The 18,643-nt window shown below is 35.0% G+C and overlaps 1 protein-coding gene across 2 annotated transcripts; it reads right to left on the bottom strand.

Moving 5' to 3' along the window:
- Positions 1-3,105: 3,105 nt before the first annotated feature.
- LOC106069455 (nitric oxide-associated protein 1-like) lies at positions 3,106-14,544 on the bottom strand. 2 transcript variants are annotated; one of them, XM_013229114.2, is made up of 10 exons: positions 14,424-14,544; positions 10,768-11,606; positions 10,271-10,448; positions 9,819-9,947; positions 9,545-9,712; positions 8,315-8,529; positions 7,587-7,718; positions 4,590-4,706; positions 4,375-4,492; positions 3,106-3,564 (listed from the first exon to the last, which is right to left on the bottom strand). In XM_013229114.2, exons 2-10 carry the CDS (start codon positions 11,599-11,601, stop codon positions 3,356-3,358), a joined length of 2,100 nt encoding a protein of 699 aa, XP_013084568.2. In that variant the 5' UTR covers positions 11,602-11,606; positions 14,424-14,544; the 3' UTR covers positions 3,106-3,355. The 2 variants fall into 2 exon arrangements, with proteins under 2 accessions (XP_013084568.2, XP_013084569.2); XM_013229115.2 differs by having other exon boundaries at positions 14,377-14,523.
- Positions 14,545-18,643: the final 4,099 nt, after the last annotated feature.

Genomic DNA, 18,643 nt, shown 5'->3' with positions numbered 1-18,643 from the left:
GTTTGCGGGACATGTTCTCCGACAAAATGAATTACGCATAAGAAGAGTTGTAATGATATCCTAGTACAACTTGACGCCACTCATTCATTGAGGTCCTCATGGCAGGTGGGAAGAGGCTTCAGACATTAGGCTACCAGTGACAGATTTTTATGGAAACAGCTTGACGTCAAATGCTCCGAACGGCGCGGTAGGGTCTAAGTCAGTAAGAATAGCACATTAAGTTTTTGAAATAAAACTTTTTAATAGCAGGAAAATGCACTGTAGATACCTCAGAATATGCATTTTGTTGGCTTTCAATACCAGAAATAGTGTTTGGCGGCGGGGCTTTGCCCCGCGCTAGCGCTCCCCAGACCCCATTGCTAGTAATGGCAGGGAATCTACAATTTTATGGAAACAGCTTGACGGCAAATGCGCCAAACGGCGCGGGAGGGTCTAAGTCAGTAATAATAGCACATTAGGTTTTTGAAATAAAACTTTTTAATAGCAGGAAAATGCACTGTAGATACCTCAGAATATGCATTTTGTTGGCTTTCAATATCAGAAATAGTGCTTGGCGGCGGGGCTTTGCCCCGCGCTGGGGGAGCTCCTAGCGCTCCCCCAGACCCCCTTGCTAGTATTGGCGGGGAATCTACAATTTTTCCACTTACTCATGGAAGAACCTATTCTAGGGCACAATAAACGTCTTCCGAAAGAATGAAGGGTCAGAATGCAATAAAGATTATGTACACACACACACACACATAAATACATAAAAAAAAAATTCGCGGGGGGGGGGCCTGGGGGGGGGTTTGAAGTACTATTGCAATACAAGGTTTTGAAGTACTATTGCAATACAAGGTTTTGAAGTACTATTGCAATACAAGGTTTTGAAGTACTATTGCAATACAAGGTTTTGAAGTACTATTGCAATACAAGGTTTTGAAGTACTATTGCAATACAAGGTTTTGAAGTACTATTGCAATACAAGGTTTTGAAGTACTATTGCAATACAAGGTTTTGAACTACTATTGCAATACAAGGTTTTGAACTACTATTGCAATACAAGGTGCTGAGTGAATCTTGAGGTTTATTGTTGCCGAAAAACTGTTTTGCTTTAAAAGATAAAAATGATACGATAAAAGAGTTAGTCCCAGGATTAACTCCCTTTAATGAATAAACGAAGAGCTTTTTAAGACAGATACTGGTTTTAAGGCTAGGCTAGTGTTACAGTTCAGTCATAGTATTAATGTTACCTAATATACTTTCAGTTACTTTAATCAGAATCTTAAGGGAATAACCGCATCGTGCATTTCAATCAAACACAACCGGATTGTACGTCTGTCTGAACTAACTCAGAATGCAAGACAGAAAGTTAAGTTTTAATATAACTTCAAAAGAACTTGAAGTTTCTTCTAAACAAACGGACGATAGAAATCTGGAAGGCATGGTATCCATGAATGTTAGAAAGATCCTCGATGAAAGCAGGAAAAAAATGTTGACAGGATACCCCTATCATCAACTATTAGAATAACGTTAGAAAATAACTACTAATGGGGAGTATATAGGCCTATAACAATCTGTTCTAATGGGGAGTACAGGCCTATAACAATCTGTTCCAGAAAAAGTAAACTGGGCTCCTAATGTTTGTTTAGTCCCACATCTGTAGCCTCTACAACTTCAATATTTGGGTTTGATTGTGAATGTTTGTTTTCCCCTCCATTAGAGTTGACTGACACTGATCTGTGAAACTTCATGGTAGAAGTAGATGCAGTGTCAACAATTGGATCTTGTCCCCAGATTTCTATATCGAGCTTTGTTCCATCAGCAGATCATGCCAGTAAATTTAAGGCAATGGTTATTCAGTTATTCTCAAAATTGAAAAAAAAAATCAAATCATTCTGGAATGGTGCACCTTAAAAAAAAAAAAAACTTGCTTGATTTGAAAGCGCTAAATAAGATTGATTCTGTTTGTCTTATTGTGTCAATACCGTCTTAATCATGAAGGTTACGGTTGAGTGGATAAAGTGACTATGCATACAGTAGAAAGCCCAACAAAAGTCATTGGACTTAAAACTTGCCTGTAGCACTTGGAATCATGGCGATATCAGAGATGTCAAAAAGTGTATATTAATTTGTTTTTTCATAGAACAGATAATAAGAAACAAGTCACTTGATTGGACTTAATATGTCCCCCCACAGTACCGGTATCAGACTATTAAACAAAAAGCCACTTGCCAACCAGTGTTAAGAGCACTACACTAAAGGTCTTGTGGAACAAATTGTTCCTCAAGTTTTAAGGTCAAGTGGGAAGGACATGTTTCTGAGGGAACTGTTAATAGTGATAAGGCCTAAAGGGAAGGATTTGTTCTTGAGGGAACTGTTAATAGGGATAAGGCCTAAAGGGAAGGATTTGTTCTTGAGGGAACTGTTAATAGTGATAAGGCCTAAAGGGAAGGAAATGTTTCCGAGGGAACTGTTAAGTGATAAGGCCTAAAGGGAAGGGCATGTTTCTGAGGGAACTGTTAATAGTGATATATATATATATATATATAGCTCGTCCATCGTGGTTCGATGATGACCACTTTGTCATCCAGGGGGCTGAGGGCTTTGCACTGGGGTTTTATGCCTCCTCATGTGGCTGGTGAGATCTATGTGAGCCCGGAATGTTCGGCCGCACACTGGGCAGGTTATTCCAGCTGGAGCTAGTGTCGTTTGTCTTGCTTTTCTTTTCTGGCGTTTTTCTTCTGCCAGCGTTGTTCTTTTTTCCTCAGCAACCTGTGCGCCAGTTTTAATAGTGATAAGGCCTAAAGGGAAGGACATGTGTAGAGGTAACTGAATGTCATTGTGATTATGTTATACTACACTGCATCATCCATTTGCAAGTATTATGTCATTAGAGGAATGCTAAAATGCAGGTAGTTGCAGTTACAGTGAATGCCCACCAAGTCAAAGAGGTGGCCGTGCCATGATCTATAACAAATCCAGTTCAGCAACAGACGACAAAAACTTGAGTTGCTGGATATCATTGTTTACTTTGAGTATGAGAAATAAAAACTCTCTATAAAAGATGTGATGTCTTTAAAATGCAATACAAAAACACAACAAAAATTTAACATAAAAACTTAGTTATACTTTGGATACTGTTTTATTTTCTTTAATGTTTCTTAAATCAAATTACACAAGCAGCTTTTGCTCTCTTTGCATGCAGCTGAAAGAAAATGAGAAAGTAACATTGTGTCTTGTGTTAGGAGGAACTCTGCATCTCTTTTACAGGTAACACACTGCATCTCATTCTCAGGTAAAACCTAGTGACTCTTTGTCAAGTCATTTCCTTTATCCAACAGTAAATATTAAGCAAAGTATTGAGTTAAAATGGTCAACTTTCTAACAACTCTCCAACTTCATTAGCCATAATCCAACCAGGAGGTTTCGTGGCCAGAAATGGTGTTCCAGAAATTCTTTTCCCCCTGTACACTGTGTAGTTAGGAAGTAGTGCTGGATTGCGCTGGTGCATACCTACACCACCTGGTGTATACGCTCTCAGTTTGACTTCCTGGTCTACTTGAGGAGCCACAGAGATCCAGCCTGAGGAAATGTTTTGACCCATTGAACATTACAAAAGGTTAAAAAAAAAAATTGACCTATAATATAATATAAGAAAACATTCTAAAAGTAGTAGGAATAATTGAAAAAAAAAAATTGCAGCTTTTTGCATTGCTTGAAAACTAAATGTGCTATTTTCCTTTTTGTTTTAAATACTCTAAATTATCTAACCCAAGGCTAATTTTTAAAAAATAATAAAATAAAATTGAAAGAACAAAAATTAATTACTAATAAAGCCAAAAAAAATGTAATTGCAAAAAATAAATAAATCTGTTTCATAATTTACTTATTATCATGCCCGATACATATCAGGTCCAATAAACATATTAAGTTAGTCAAAATAGTGGGTAGATGTTGGTTCAGGATATTTTAGTTTAAAGACACTGAACATATATTGTGTAAACAAAGGCTCTGATCAACAGAAAAAAAAATTCCAGAAAGATTCAAAGGAAGGGTCAAGAAAAAAACAGCAGCAAGAAGAACATTTTCCTATGGAGGTACAATGTAGCACACTGTTACTAATAGAAAAGTAAATTGTCTGTCCAGCTACCTAGTTGTATTGACATTTAAATACATTTTGTATGTGATTTTATTTGATGTCAACTTATTCATCATTGGATTATATTCATTTTCTATGACTGGGTTTAAAGGCCTTGAAACTCTGATCAACTTAGTTTCAACACAGTCTTACTTCAGTGTATTAATAGAAGAACCTGCAGATGTTGAGAGAAAAAATCTAATTAATAATACAAATAACACAATACTCAAACAAAAACATGACACTTGAAATACCTATAGAAGACATTTGAATATCAGATGAAGCAATATTTGGTTTCATTCCTTTCACTGTGAATTCCTTTCCACATAAAGACGGCAATCTCAGTATGCGTTCTTTGCTGCCTAATGGTAACTGAGAAAATAAAATTATAAGTCAATTAGTTGATTATAAGTCAATTAGTTTCTATCATATTTATACAACTCTGCACTGAAACTGAGAAAATACATACTCCCAACTTTTCTGTTCCCACAGAATCAATATAAAACTGGTCTGCTTCCAGTGAAGGCATTACAACAATAGGCAACTGAGGTCCACAATGCACTGTAAATACAACAGTATCATTGCCCTGAGGAGAGAATACAAAATAATTTAATTAATGAATAATTAAGTTAACAAAGAGGTTCAACATGATCAGTCTAGATGAGGAGTTAGCAACAATTTAGTACACTAGGGACTGATTAGAATATTTATATTATATACCAATATTTTAACCACTCCTATATACTGGTACACTGTATAATACAGTATATTGTATACAGTAACTTAACACAATATAAATTATATATTTTTTATACTATACTGATACAATATATATACTTAATATTTTATCAACAAACAAAGTAGATAATATAAGTATATATATATATATATATATATATATATATATATATATATATATATATATATATATATATATATATATATATATATATATATATATATATATATTGTTATGACTTTGCAATGCGCACCGCCATCCAAGATAGTGCAGAAAGAAGGTGCGCACTATCAGTGACCAGACAAGTCGGATGTTGACATAAGAGACTAACGATTTCCGCCCAAGTAGAGAGCCAATATGGAGATGCTGTGCTCAAGGCAGATGTCCTTTGTGTTTGTCATGTCTCAGTGTAAATAAACGTCAATGTCCTCGTTGAGTTGCCTCACTTAAGTTATTACAATTGGTGTCAGAAGTGGGATTTATAGGCAACTCAACGAGAGGAGGTAGGATTAGATCTCTATGGCATTGTTGAAGCTATTACATCAGCTCTTAATTAAAGAGCTAAGACAAGAGCTTCGAGACAGAGGTTTAAAACCTGTCGGTAGCAGGGAAACGCTCACGGCTCGTCTGCGGCAAGCTCTGATCGATAAAGAGGAAGATCCAGAGACCTATCAATTTGAAATTGAGCCTGGGATTGTTGATGTAATGGGCAAGATCCAAGACTGTGGGGTTGCATTTAAGGAACAATTGAACATGATTAGGAAAAAGATGAGGAGCATGATGTGGAACAAAGTGGATGAAAGTGTGTTGCCAGTAGAAGGCCAAATAGACCAAAGTGATAACATTGTGTCGCAAGCAAAAGGAGGAATAAACTCGTTAGGGAAGGAGCAGTTGCCTGGTCAGGACTGTGGCTGCACAAACAGTGGTGATGGAGGCGCTGGGGATTGGAACGCTGTCTGTGACTGTGTTGTGGGCAAGTCTGGCGGGGATGACTTTCATGGTGAGAAACGTGGCAACGATTGCTGCGGCGATAGCAATGGGATATACAGAATTGAAAGAAAAGAAACAAATGAAGAAACTAGAGAAGTCTGTTATGTGCCTGAAACTGTTGTTCCTGGTATACCTGAAACGGGCTGGACAGATCAAGACAACGTTGGGGCTGCGTCCAAGCTAGCTGCTGTGGACCTTAAAGACCTCTGTTTATCTGTCAGTACCTTTCATAAGAACTCAAGCCATGAAAGCCTCAAGACCGTTTCTGATTCCTTGCCTTTGATGTCGTCGAGGGAAATTGCGAATACGGGCCCCAACAATGGCCGAGACAGAAACAACTCAGCGTCTTAGAACAACAAACCTGGAATCTACGGTGATCATAACAACATCCATTTGTGTTACGTGGCTGGCAACCCTGACCTCCACTAACTCTCCATGTGTCAACTGGCTGGCATCAGCGACTATCGTCATGAGGTCGAAGCAGCGACCACGATATCGCCTCAAGCGTAGACTTGCCAACTGGAAGAAGAGGAAGCGACGGCCACGGGAAACTGTGCAGATTGCTTTGTGGGCAACAGACACACTAACGTCTGTGGTTCCCACCGATCGACCTCCACCTGAACTGTCAAACCTCAGCTGCAGTGTTTCTTTTCGGGACGAAAAGTGCTAAGACGGGGGCAATGTTATGACTTTGCAATGCGCACCGCCATCCAAGATAGTGCAGAAAGAAGGTGCGCACTATCAGTGACCAGACAAGTCGGATGTTGACATTTCCGCCCAAGTAGAGAGCCAATATGGAGATGCTGTGCTCAAGGCAGATGTCCTTTGTGTTTGTCATGTCTCAGTGTAGATAAACGTCAATGTCCTCATTGAGTTGCCTCACTTAAGTTATTACAATATATATATATATATATATATATATATATATATATATATATATATATATGAATGTAAGCACTCCACTACCTATAAATGCTTCCTTATGGCATGCATCTCAAATAGCCTCTGACAAGCAGTCCAACTCCTGGCCTTCATGTGTGGTTCAGATCAGATATTGAGTCCAGCGGAACTGTTCTCACTAAAAGGAGAAGGGGCTAAGGAAGGTGACTGGTGCCTTAACCAGTAAGCTTTGTAAGGAGGGGCTCGTTAGCCATGGCTGGCTACCCACCTAGGAGAAGAAAAACTCTGAATTCTAAGTTTTGTTGCCTTGCAGCTATACCCAATCATGGGAAAGGCTTCAGGAGTCAACCCTGAGGAAAATTAAAAAATCAAGAGCTGGCGACCCTAAGGCAGTTTGAAGCTATACCCTGGCAGAACCTGTGACATAACTGACCCCAAACTGTATCGACACTGCCATTCCTTTGGATATATCAGCTGCGATGAGCGGGGGGGAACTGATGTGTGGCGACATCATTCCAACCACAGCTAATGCCCAGGCATTCTTCTCATTTCCATGAGATGATCCATATTCACTTCGCGACTTAAGGAGGCCATATATATATATAAGTACTACACATAGTTAAAATGGAATGGATGAATTCGCAACATTGAAAATATTTTGTTTTTTACAATCAAAGAAAAAAACTCATATTGCATATTCACAAAAGTCTTTAAAATGTGTGTTTCTAGCAAAGATAAACTAAAACACTTTTTAAAATTATGCTTGAAAAAAATGTGCTATTTTTCATGATCATTGATCATTTACTTGTTCAGAAAAATAAAAATACATTACACTACCTCTAAGTAATCTAGTCTTGCTAAGCCTGATACAAATAAGCTGTCCCCAGGATTAAGCAGAACACATTGTGGAACTAGCATTGTCTTGGGAGCTATGAATGGAGCTTCCTCTGATGTTAAGAGATTCATAACCTGAAGCAGACAATATAATATATAGGTTCTACATCCATCGTCTCAGTTTTGACAAAAGTAAAAAAAAAAAAAATCATACTGACCTTCATCTGACTGAGAACTAATTTATGTTCTTTCATTATGTTTATATGCCAGACATAAAATGTAATGCCTAGCCTTTAGAGCTACCATATTTTGATATTGGCAGAAAATTGACATTAAGAAAACTAATTGTTTTAAACCTTTTGCCTTTCCATTCCTTATCTATATATGGCATAATGGTTGCTTTATTGAAAAAAAAAAAAATATATATTGCAATAAATACTTCCATCTGACTAATAAGAGGAAAAAATATTGGATTTATATTTCAGTACTGCATGGTAAAAAATACTGCTAGTATTCAATTAACCCATTACTACATGACTGGCCATTAGATTCACATATGATGTTCTTCATTTTCACCTTTTATTATGTTTCATTTAAGAAGATTTAATGTACTCATCATTAGACTTCATGAAAAAAGCCATAACAGACTGATATAGCTTAAAACCTGCCAACTTTTATCAATCAGTTTAACACACTAATTTTAGCAATATAAAACATTAAAACAGTACTACCTGAGTTGGGTTGACAAGACCTGGCGTATCATAAGTCCAATAGCTCTCATGATAATCCTTGGAATTAAAAGGTGCACTCTTCTCAGGGCCTTTGTTAATTTCAATCATGCCGCTGCCTTTTTGTATGTATCCACCAATCTCTTGACCCCACGATGTTCCAACTTCATCTGCTTGAAACTGTCCAGCTGTACGAACATCTGTTACTTCAACTTCCTCTGAATAAATAAGAAGTCAAGACTTTACTAACATGACATTATGAAATGAGCCTTTATCAGGATTGCATGTTAGAGAATTGAACAATTTCATAGCCATGTAGCTACATGTCTAATGGCTGCCAAGCTATGAGTCTCTAGGTGTATATAACTTACAGGCTCTGTTAGAATCTTTTTATTTGTAAAAAATTAAAGCACAAGAGAATCATAGAAAGTCATATGAAATTAGTAGAAATTTCTCACTTAGAATAGAAACATGTATATGAAAAATATAAGTAACAAAGAAATAGAAAAATAATACCCCATTGAATAGAAACATGTATATGAAAAATATAAGTAACAAAGAAATAGAAAAATAATACCCCATTGAATAAATATCACTTACGTTTGTTTATGCCCAAGACTAAATATAGGTGATACCAAGAGAGAAAATTCTGAGAGAAACTAAGTTTTATTTTTTAGACCAGTGCTTGACTCCCATTGTGGTGGTTTTTAAATGTCTATTTTAAGGGTAAATATCCCATAAAGGATTTATCAGATGCCCGCAAGCCCAAAGGAGGACAATGCAGAATCTCTCTTTCTATTACCTACTGTGCGCTGACAAATGAAAACTTAATTTACATTCTGGCCCAAACCTTCTGCAGAATGACTAGTCATCATCCATAAGTAAATGACAATAAATGTCTAAAAGAACATCTTATATTTATACAACATAAAGTTTACTTTCAACAAGTCTAAATTGGTGACAATTGGGCACCAGGAATAGGACAATAGTAATGTACACATTTTTTTTTCTTTTCTATTTATGCTTTACTAATAGTCTTAAAGTATTTCACCTTTGCTGTCCAAAAAATGCCATTAAGTTTGGTTGATGCGTATTGTATCATGAATAGAAGCTACTAATTTACAAATTCTACTAACTTTTTAATTCAACAACTTATTTATTGATAGTTAAACGTTCAAAATTTTTTTGCTTATAAATGTACTAAAACTAACTTGAAGAAAAAGCCAAACAAACCTTTCAGTTCCCATGTTAGATCATTTTCTTTTCTTTTTAACTTTAGAATTTTTTCTTGTTTTTCTAATAATTTTTGAGCCTGCTTCTGCTTTAGTCGCAAAACTCTGAGAGTGCTAGTTCGTGATGAGGGTCTCATTATAGGAAACTTCAGCAAATTGAGAGTTGTACCTAAATTTTAAAAAAAGGTCAAGTCGTGTATTGGGAAAAATTGATAGCATTTTTTGTTTTTCAACATCCCAATTTTAAGAAAAATGCATCTACTAAGTTCTCATACCAGGCCAAGGTGAAATTGTTGCTCTCTGGATAAGATCTCTGGCTGTATGCTTACAATAATCTGATGCTAACAATGTGTTGAACAAAGAAGACTTGCCCGCATTAGCAGAGCCAACAATGTAAATGTCCACTAAAAAGAAAAAAAACAACAAAAACAATACATCATTATATTTTATAAGTAGAAAAATCTGACCAAAGCACCAGTTCAAATTTAAAGGTTTTACTGAAAGTAGGCTGGCTGGACCATTGCTTATTATTATTTACCTTAAAATTTTGAAAAATATTATCCTTGGCCTAACAGCCACTAAATCAACTTGAGCCAATATAACTATGAGCTAAAAAGAAGTTTTTAAAAATGAACTTCTTAATTATTTTCCTACTTAGGATCATAATAATGTGGCTAACATGATGGTAAAATCGAGTTACTTTTAGAAACATCATTTTTTAAAATACCTTTTTGTTTATAAAAAGTGAATAATGTTGTAATCAATCTCTCTATGCCAAATCCAGTCTTGGCACTTATCAGTACACACTTCTTCATGTTCCTAATTCCTGCCCTGTAACATTGATTCTTGAGAGCTGTTGACACATTTTTCAAATAATCAGTTGAGTCTGGACACAGGAGGTCAGCCTGGAACAAAGTAAATTTTTATTTGGTTAAAAAATAAAATGACTTGTACCTTTTTTTCTAAGAATAGCTATTTAAGAATATTTTTTAAAGCCATTATATGGGTCAATTACATTAATGGTCAAGTACGCATTTCATGAGGACCGTCCTAATCTTCACTTGAGGTTAAAACTACAGGCCACCTGGACAGCAACCAAAATGTTTACTAATCTACCAGCATGTTCTACTGACTAGTATATTACCAATATTCCCAAATGTCCCACTTAAAAATTACCAACTTTCCTAAAACTGATATGAAAAGTGAAACTTGCTTGAAAATTACCTTATTACCAACAATAATCACAGGATGATTTTTTCCAATATAATCCATTAGGTTTGGAATGATACTCCCCTGAATATCCATGACATCAACAACCAAAACCACAATAGAACGTGTTGATTTGATATTTGAAATTAACTGTGAAAATTCTTTAGGGTTGGTGGAAACCTCCTGAAAGGCATCACAGTTTTGTATATAATAACATCTTTGGCACAGAGTACTTTTCATTTCTTCTGCAGTTAAAACTTTGAAATACTCACTAGGCAAGAAGCCTGGAAAAGTCCTATGCTGACATTGCAATGTAGCTCCACAACCTACACAGGGCTCCTCGCTAGTTGGTACATCTCTATCTTCCGTACCCAAAAGTGGGCTAGGCTTTACAATTAAACTAGTTTTAAAGTCTTTTAAAAATGAGATACTTTCAACAGCATCCAGATCAGCCATGTCCCCAAAATGTTCTGTATTTTCCATGGTTTTATTTGTTTGTTCAATTTCTGTTAAAGTTTTCTCAAAATTCTCATTTAGGTCTTCCAGTCGCTGCTTCCATCGTGAAATAGCCTGTGCAGCATCAGAAGTGGGTGTTTGTGCATCACGCAAAATTAGGTTTTGAACAGTTAAAGAAGGATTTGAATGATCCATTTCCTTTTTCTTAGGAGTTTTTGTGTCATCTATAAATTGTGTCTTTTGCTTTGGTTCAAAAACTGCATACTTCAGTGACAAAGTGGAGCTGCAACGTAAGTGATTGTTAGGTGAATAAGTCCAAGATTTTAGTAAGTTATGGCTAAAAAGCTTTCCATTTAAATGCCTTCGAGAGAAACTTGAAATAAATCTGTTCATGATTCCTGTAATAGAAAAATATTGAAACAGTTTAGAAAATAATACAATAAAAATAACAATCAATGGATGATGGTAACAGATTAAATTGTAGTAGGTATTATTTAATTTGTAGTGTGTAATTCAGAATGAATATCAAAATAGCGTAGGAAGTACTTTATGCAAGCCACTCAGCCCCAGTATAATGAATAACTTTCATGAACACATTTAATGTATTCCAGTAAAATAAATGATTTTTATCTTCTTCTTATCTTATATGATACTTCAAAAAAGAATATGATTACGTCCTATGCGTCATGCATATTAACCAATGACCTAAACTCCGACAAGTCACCGGTTTTCCTGGTTAGCTCAGGCAACCCATTCCATGCTCTAATAGCGCTAGGGAAGAAGGAGCTTTTGTACAAATTTGTCCTAGCATATGGAACGAGGAATGTGCCTTTATCTTTGTGTCTTTCTGAGTAATTTATTAAATTTTGTTTTTGTATTTGAAGATTATGGTTCATTGTTTTAAGTATAATTGCTACTTTACTTTTAAGTCTTCTATCCTGAAGGCTTTCTAAATTTAGTGATTTTACTAAAGGTGTTACTCTAGTCAGATGTGAATATTCATTTGTTATGAATCTCACTGCTCTATTTTGTGTCTGTTCCAGTTTCTTAATGTTTTCTTGAGTTGAGGGGTCCCAAACAGAGGATGCATATATTCTATTATTGGCCTAACCAAGGTTAAATAACACTTAGTTTTATGTTCTTATTTGATTTATAGAAATTTCTTTTAATAAATCCTAAATGCTTTGTTTGACTTTTGATAGTTTCATCAATATGGGGATTCCATGACAGTTTTTCATTTATTATAACCCTAACCTCTATCTAGAGGTATTTGGCATTTTTAGTCTGTGTTACTGGTTTACCATAAACAAGATAAGTGGAATTAATTTGTTTTAGTTTTTTGTTACTCTTAATAACTGACATTTTTTTGGTGGAAAGACATGCTCCAATTTGATTCCCATTTCTATAATTCATCTAATTCTCTTTGTAAGATTTCTGTATTTTGTGTTGTTTTTATTGTTCTATATATTGTTATAACCCTGCCATGCACACCGCCATCCAAGATAGTGCAGAAGGTGCGCACTATTAGTGACTATAAGACTAGTAAGGATGTTGACATTAGAAAGAAGAGAGTATGATTTCCGCCCATGTCTAGAGCCGATATGAAGATGCTGTGCTCAAGGCAGATGTCCTATGTGTTTGTCATGTCTACATGTAAATAAACATCTATGTCTCGTTGAGTTGCCTCCCTTAAGTTATTACAATATTATGCAATTGTCTGCAAATAATCAGACTTTGGTTTCTGAACTAATGCAATTTGGTACATCATTTATGTAAATTAAAAATAGTAGTGAACCTAAGACTGTTCCTTGAGGTACACCCGAGTTTACTGTTAATAGAGTTAGAATTTAGAGCCATTTATTAAATTACAGTTTGTTCTCTCCCTATCAGAAAATCTGTAATTCACTGATGCAATGGACCATCAAGCCAAATTATTTTAATTTTTTAAGCAAACTATGATGGTGAACTTTGTCAAAAGCCTTAGAAAAATCTAGATCTAATAAGATAGCATCTATTTGCTCACTATTATCTTTAAACCTTTTGAAAAATCATCAATTAGATCTAGATGTAGTATCTAGTCCTATTAGTCTATTTGTGTTTCACATGATCTGCATAAAAACAGTGTATTTCATATGGACCTGAGCCTAAAGCCATGTCCAGATGTTGTTATGCCATTTATGGATTATCATTATGATTATGATGATTATGGACTAAGGACATTATTTTTTATCATGTTTGTCTAACTAAACTAGTCTAATTCTAAGTCACACTAAGTAACTAAGAGTAAGACTGACTAAGTAGCTAGAATCAGCTAGATTTCTAGTGACTAGTCTAGTCACAGTGATCTTTGAATTTGATCATAAGTCAATGTCATAGGTCATGATTTATGATAAGTAGAGATTTAAAATTTAACTCAAACTGGTTTATCATTAATTATGATGATTACTTTTAGTCTTATCTTATATAATACAGACGTTACTTCAAAAAAGAACATGATTGCAACGTCCTACGTGTCATGCATATTAACCAATGACTTAAATTCTGCCAAGTCACTGGTTGTCCTGGCTAGCTCAGGCAACTCATTCCATGCTCTAATAGCACTAGGGAAGAAGGAGTATTTGTACAAATTTTTCCTAGAATATGGGATGAAGGATGTGCCTTTATCTTTGTGTCTTTCTGAGTATATAATTAAATTTTGTTTTTGTATTTGAAGATTATGGTTCAGTGTTTTATGTATAATTGCTACTTTACTTTTGCGTCTTCTGTCCTGAGGACTTTCTAAATTTAGTGATTTAACTAAAGGTGTTACTCTAGCTAGTGACCTCTAGTCTAGTCAAATGTGAATATTCCTTTTTTTATGGATCTCACTGCTCTATTTTGTGTCTGTTCCAGTTTCTTAATGTTTTCTTGAGTTGAGGGGTCCCAAACAGAGGATGCATATTCTATAATTATTGGCCTAACCAAGGTTAAATAACATTATGATTTTAGTTTGACTTTTATGTTCTTATTTGTTTTATAGAAATCTCTTTTAATTAATAATAAACCGTAAAAAAGGCGTAATCGTAATACGGTAATGCCCCGGGTAATGCTTTGTCTTTTGTAATTGTTTGATTATCATTATGTGTTTGATCTTAAGACTAGATATATCCTTCTAGATCTACATCTAACTTGAAGTTGTCGGATTATCGCTAGAAGATTTTGAGATTCCTTTTCACCTTTGACAATGTCGATGACAAGGTAGACTCTTGTATTACACTTGTAACTATCAAAACTTATTTTTGTGAAGGATATCTATGAAAGTAAACATGCCTTTAACCCTAGTTGATACAACTTCCGGGTCGTCTGTAGTTTAAATTATAATTCGCAATCGCCTATAAACTTTATTATAATTTTAGCTTCGATTATCAAAATCAGTTTGATTTATATTAAGTATTTTACAATACCTCTATTTAACTCGCACCTTCGTGGAAACTTCTGGGTGGGTTGCTTCAAAAACTTAGGTGGATAATATCTCGAAAACGGCTCTAACGATTTTTTTATAGAAATTTGACAGTTGATGCATGTATAGCCTATCGTTTGCAAAAGAACAGGCTATAGCTCATTGGCCACACTAAGAAAACTCTAGTTTGACCGTTTTAATTTTTTTCTATCCCCAAATGCGTGTGTGTGCATACTTACACAGGTATGTAATTAACCTTTGTTACATCCCGACCATTCATTCTTTCGAAAGACGATTATTGTACCCTAGAATAGGTTCTGCTTGGAGTTAGTGGAAAGACTAGATAGGCCTACCCGCCAGCGACAAGCACTATTTCCTGTATTTAAAACAAAACAAAACAAAAGAAGCATATATTCTAAGGTGTTTACAGTGCATTATTCTGCTGTTAAAATTGTTAATTCAAAAACCAAATCTGCTATTCAATGCACTTTATTAATAGAACCCAGCGATTGGTAGAAATTTGTAACCCCTATTGGCTACGCTCATGGAAATTTGTGTCTGTAGTTTGTTTTAGATTTTATATAGAAAAAGGAAGTTTTATCGTCAAAACCATTTGTTGGTAAGTTTTAATCTAAAAATATCGTGTTTTTTTTAATAACTCAAACTCTCTTAGCTACGCTCATAGACTTTGGTGACTGTAGTTTGTTTTAGATTAGTAGTGAAGAGGGGCTTTTAAGGTCAAAACTCTTCACAGGAGGGTTCTAAATTCAAAACCCTTTGAAGGGGCTTTTAACGTAAAGCCCTCTGGAGGAGGGTTTAAACTTAAAAAAAAACAACAACCGGTTCCGGTCATATCATCCCCGGTCACTTCATCCCATGGTCACTTCATCCCCTGGTTATTTCATCCCATGGTCATTTCATCCTCTAATCCATCAAGTAATAATTGTAAAAAGTATGAAATTAACAATATTTCATATATTTATTTTTATTCACATGAAAAAAAAAGGAATTAACATTAATAAATAAGAATATAATATAATGTTATTAAAAATATAAAAAAATTAACATTTATAGATATAGAGTTATGCAAAAAAAAATTCTGCGTGTTAATTGAAAACAGTAAGATAGGCTATTGCTAGTAGGTACAGAAGACGATTCTAGATTCGTATTATTGTACATCATTTGTAATTTATTGGTCAGTATAGCGTATTGAAGTCAGCGTTTATTAGAGTAAATCAAACGTTATATCAGGGTTTGAAATGACACGCTCATATTTAAAAAAGAACGATTGACAAATAAAGTGAAAGATGGCCTCCTGGAGATAAGTTATCAGCGGTAAGATCAGAAGTATTCTAATCGTTCTCATCTCTCAAAAGAGGTCCACTACTTTCACCACACCTTGGACTTGAGCGCTGAGCGGCATGATCATAATTATTCAAATCGTACTTCTATTTCTCAAAAGATGTTCCCTACTTCCACCACACCTTTGATCATTACAGCACGCAATATGCGCAGGATAATATTGACATCCCTACAACAAACATAAACAATATAACTAAATACAAACTCCGCATTACAATATATCTACTTATTGAAATAATTTTTTCATTTTTCAAACAAGCTTGAGAAAGTAGGGGGAACATTATGAACACTATAATAACATGTCAAAAATATCAAAACGTATCCTAAATAAACATATTTATAAATTAGATGAAATGATAACTTAAGGGTAAAGTCATAACAGCACAATTACACAATGACTAAGAAAAAATATTTGATTGAGGATGAAGTGACCGGGGATGAAGTGACAGGGGATGAAATGACCGGTCACCTCAAAAAACCCATAAAAATGTGTGATTGTAGTTTGTTTTAGTTTTATATTGAAGTGGTGGTTTTAGCTTTAACCCCCTCTTTGCTACGCTCATGGAATTTGGTGATTGTCGTTTGTATTTTTTTTTTGTTTAATAGAAGAGGGGAGTTTTAACATCAAAACTCCCTGCAGAGGGATTTTAAACTCAAAATCAACCTTGGCTGCGCTGGTGCAAGTGATGGTTTAACATTAAAGTCTCACCTAAAATAAATCAAATTAAAGCAAAAAATCAGTCACTAAATTCCACCCTTAATTTGCTCTCAAAAGAAGTTTAATTCAAGTTCTATGAGTTAAAATATTATATGCCTACATCGGTTCAGTTGTTTACTAGCAATCTGGTGTTAGAAGTCAACGTCCTTCATCAACAGTCACAAATGTCAAATTGTTCTTTGATAAAAACAATGTGATATCAAGCAACCTTTTCAAAGTACTCCTCTATTTTTTTTTTTTTTTACACATCTTTGTCAGATCAAGTTGAAACTTTTAGTAAATTATTTATTGTACCTAACAAAACATGAATCAATTAAAAAAAATTAACCAATTAGTTAATTAATTATTTGCAATTAGATATTTGTTTGATATCGAAAAAGGGAAAAAACTTGTACCTTATTGAGAGATATACTTATAAAGTGCGGAGTCCCTTCCCTTAGATAAGCTGTGTTTATTTTGTTTTTTCCCCTACGTCAATGATAGCAATGACTTCCCAGTAATATTCTTTTTATACTAATTGCGACATGTTCCATTTTTCAGAGGTTAATGAATATTTATTTGTCTTATGATTAGTGATATTTTGGGAATACCTAATGCACGAAGACTGTCGTCATTTGATATACACTGACTATTGGTTGGTGCTTTGATGGAACAGTTTTTAAAATCAAAATCAGTGCTCGTTTCCATGCAGCTGGTCAGTGTCGGCCCTAACAATTGCGGGGCCATTTTGCGAAACGGATTGTGCAGGGCCCAGTCTGGGTAGGGTTAAGGGTTATAAGTGAAAATTAAGAGTTTGTATTAGAAAATAAATTCTTCTTTGCATTTTATTCATTCTTTACTACGTACAAAATTACGATAACGTTAACTTTACGAGCCTTGCGTGTATTGAAGTCATACGGTATGTCATCGAAATTCTGTTTCCTACATAGATCTAGATCAGTGATTCCCAAAGTGGTCTATATAGACCCCCAGGGGTCTACGAAGACTTCCAAGGGGTCTACGAAAGTGAAAAAGTAAATTGGGGGTCTATGAGATGTCCATGGGGGTCTACGATAGTGGATTTCATTGAAGCAAGTCATGACTTTAATTTTCACACCCCGTTAAAGTAACTATTTCATACACTCATAAATAGATGAATAAATAATAATAATGATAATAATAATAATCTTTATTATTCGTAAGGATTTACCAAGCAAATAAAGGTTTAAATAGCTAAATTTTGTCTACAGGTAGCTAATGTTTAACAAAAAAGAAATCTAGATTTTACAGCGTTGATTATTTATTCCCTTGTCAAATAAGCGGTTGTCTAAGTGCCTTCTTATAACCATATGAAACCAATTACACTGGAGGATTATTTGAGACGATGTCACACTCATAAAAATATAAAAGTGAGAAAAAAAAAGTTCAGCATAGACCCGCAAAATTTATCTTCAACATCATACAGAGAAGATGGTGGTTTGTGAGCGTCTTTCAAGATCTCTTCACTTATAGCCAAATACGGAGAACACAATAAATGAAACATTGATTTTACCATAATCTACATGTGATATTATGGAACGAATTTCTTTAAGTAACACTATAGTACAAGGGCACATCGGTGGGATGAGTTATAGCATTAAAGCTGCAAACTGCCTAATGGTCTTAGGCTTCATGTTTTTCCCCAGGGCTGACCTACGAAACCTTTCCCATGTATGGGTATAGCTGCAAGACAGCAGAAGTTTGAATTATGTTTTCCTTCTGCTAGATAGGCTGCAATCCAAGACTAATGAGTCCTTCCTACCCAAAGCTTACTGGTTAAGCCACCAGTTTCTCACCTTTGCCCCATCTGTTGATGAAACCAGTTCCATGAACCCAATATTTGAGCCACACGTGAAAGATCAAGAAATACAAGAAAAACTGCTTTTTTGCGTAAACTT

Source organism: Biomphalaria glabrata, chromosome 1 (assembly GCF_947242115.1).
Source record: "Biomphalaria glabrata chromosome 1, xgBioGlab47.1, whole genome shotgun sequence".
NCBI lineage: Eukaryota > Metazoa > Mollusca > Gastropoda > Planorbidae > Biomphalaria > Biomphalaria glabrata.
This window is presented reverse-complemented; position numbering and strand designations above follow the sequence as displayed.